This window comes from Fistularia commersonii, chromosome 11 (genome assembly GCF_037954325.1).
Source record: "Fistularia commersonii isolate RoL2024-O1a breed Wild chromosome 11, RoL_Fcom_v1.0, whole genome shotgun sequence".
Taxonomy (NCBI): Eukaryota; Metazoa; Chordata; class Actinopteri; order Syngnathiformes; family Fistulariidae; genus Fistularia; species Fistularia commersonii.
The window spans coordinates 6,960,674-6,962,568 of NC_141294.1; the positions used below are offsets into that span (position 1 = coordinate 6,960,674).

Sequence of the window (1,895 nt, forward strand, 5' to 3'; positions counted from 1 at the left end):
CAGAGTATATCTGGTTATAATTTAAAAATCAAAACCAGACAGCGTGCAATCTGGATGCCGAGCAAACAAATGATACTTCTTGATGTATAGATTTATTTAGGTTTCGTTTTTGATACATCTACATGAGGCATAGCTGTGATGCAAGGATTTAGTCCTCCACTGTCTACAAGCAGTTCCCCAGCTGCTCCACATCAGATCTTTCCATTTTTTGTTATTTCATTAATATCTTATTCAAAAATATTTGATAATAACACCTGGGCATCGCTGTTTTTTTTTTAAATTTGTTTATCCATGCAAGGCATTGTGGAAAATACACCTTTGTAACAATCTGTTATGTCATATGCAAATACAAGCTGTCAGTACACCAAGTTTTTCAAATGCTGCCTTCTTGATCTTTTAGGCTGCAGTCTCTCATAGGCACATGCAGGAATGATTTCATTGGCTCCCTCACACACAGCGAGCTCTTAAATTTCCTCTCTATCTCTGTGTCGTCCAGGTGGCCAACTGTGGTGCACCACAACCAAGAACATGATGGAGGGCGAGGAGCTGGTGGCTTTTGCAGTGGACTTTGACTCACGTCTGCAGGCAGTGAACCACATGTCTCTGAGCGAGGGCATGTACCCAGCCAGGCTGCTGGACAGCATCCAGCTCCTGCCACAGCAGGCCGCCATGGCTTCCATCCTGCCTACTGCCATTGTCAACAGTGAGTACCTGCTCACCATCAGGCTTTAACAAGATGGGTTTTTGTTTAGAGGTTCACAGTCACACACGCTTTCTGTCTTTCGCACACACAGACACGTCGGTCCACAGCTTACACTCAGTCACCTGCTTAACAAGAAGCACCGTCTCTACCGGGCGTAGATTAACCCAGATGAGTCTCTGAATTCGAGATAAGAGCCATCGACCTTCAAGTTTTGAGTTCACATAAACACACAAGGATGGAACCTCACGTGTTAATTGCAAAATACAAGCCTCATGCAAATAGTGTGTTTGTTTATTTAGCGAGGGCTATCTGGGTTCAGCTCAACAGGGAGGCTTCTGTAAGCAGATGGTCCAGTGTTCTTGTTTGCCCTTGAGAAAGGGCACCAACCCGGTGGTAGCAACACAGCGATACGCCGCAACTGAGGATTTGGTGGAAAAGCCTTTTAACATTGGCTTTGACAGTCAGAACCGTAGTTTTATAGGAGAGCGTGTGCATGCGTGCGTCTCTCCATGTGTGCAAGTTCTTTATCTTAGCATTTCTTCACACTGTGCAAATATGAGGGTATTGCATGTTTCCTGATACCGTATCCACTCTTTTTCTCTCTCCGCCCGTGTTCCTCCAGAGGACATCTTCCCCTGCAAGGCATGCGGAATCTGGTTTCGCAGCGAGCGAAACCTACAGGCCCATCTGATGTACTACTGCAGCGGCCGACAAAGAGAGTCAGAGACAGTGGTCGAGGAGAACGACACCGGGACCCTCCAGACCCCGAGCATCTGCCCGTTCCCACAATGCAACAAGAGCTTTTCTGGAGCCAGGGCCCTGGAAATGCATTTGAGCACCTCACATAGTGGTGAGTGATGTCATGAATGAAAAGAGATTGAGATCGTATGTCGAATTGAGACTCTCGGGGAAGGCTACCTTCAATCCCTTTAAAAAAAAAAAAAAAAATGAGGGTTAATATTGAGGAGAAACACACAGGTCTGAAAATTATGACTGACATTTCTATTCAGAAATATACATATCTTCCTGTCAGCCGGTGTAGTTGACAGTCTGTCCTTAAGCAAAGAAAAAATCTAGTGGATGGGAATAACCTTGGCATAATGCATGAGCGTTTCATGGTTTCTACAGTTAACTCCACAGGAGAGGTGGGAGGCGAGATTCTGAGCTTTTCTCCCTTTTATCTCCTTCACAG

At 45.4% G+C, this 1,895-nt stretch overlaps 1 protein-coding gene across 1 annotated transcript in view; it reads left to right on the forward strand.

The window, feature by feature from the left end:
• The window catches only part of zfpm2a (zinc finger protein, FOG family member 2a), a 116,840-nt gene that overhangs the window by 111,242 nt on the left and 3,703 nt on the right, over positions 1-1,895 (forward strand). The window contains exons 6-7 of the mRNA XM_086154747.1: positions 497-703; positions 1,326-1,553. Coding sequence (XP_086010873.1) covers positions 497-703; positions 1,326-1,553 — 435 coding nt within the window. The remainder of the gene's footprint in view (positions 1-496; positions 704-1,325; positions 1,554-1,895) is intronic.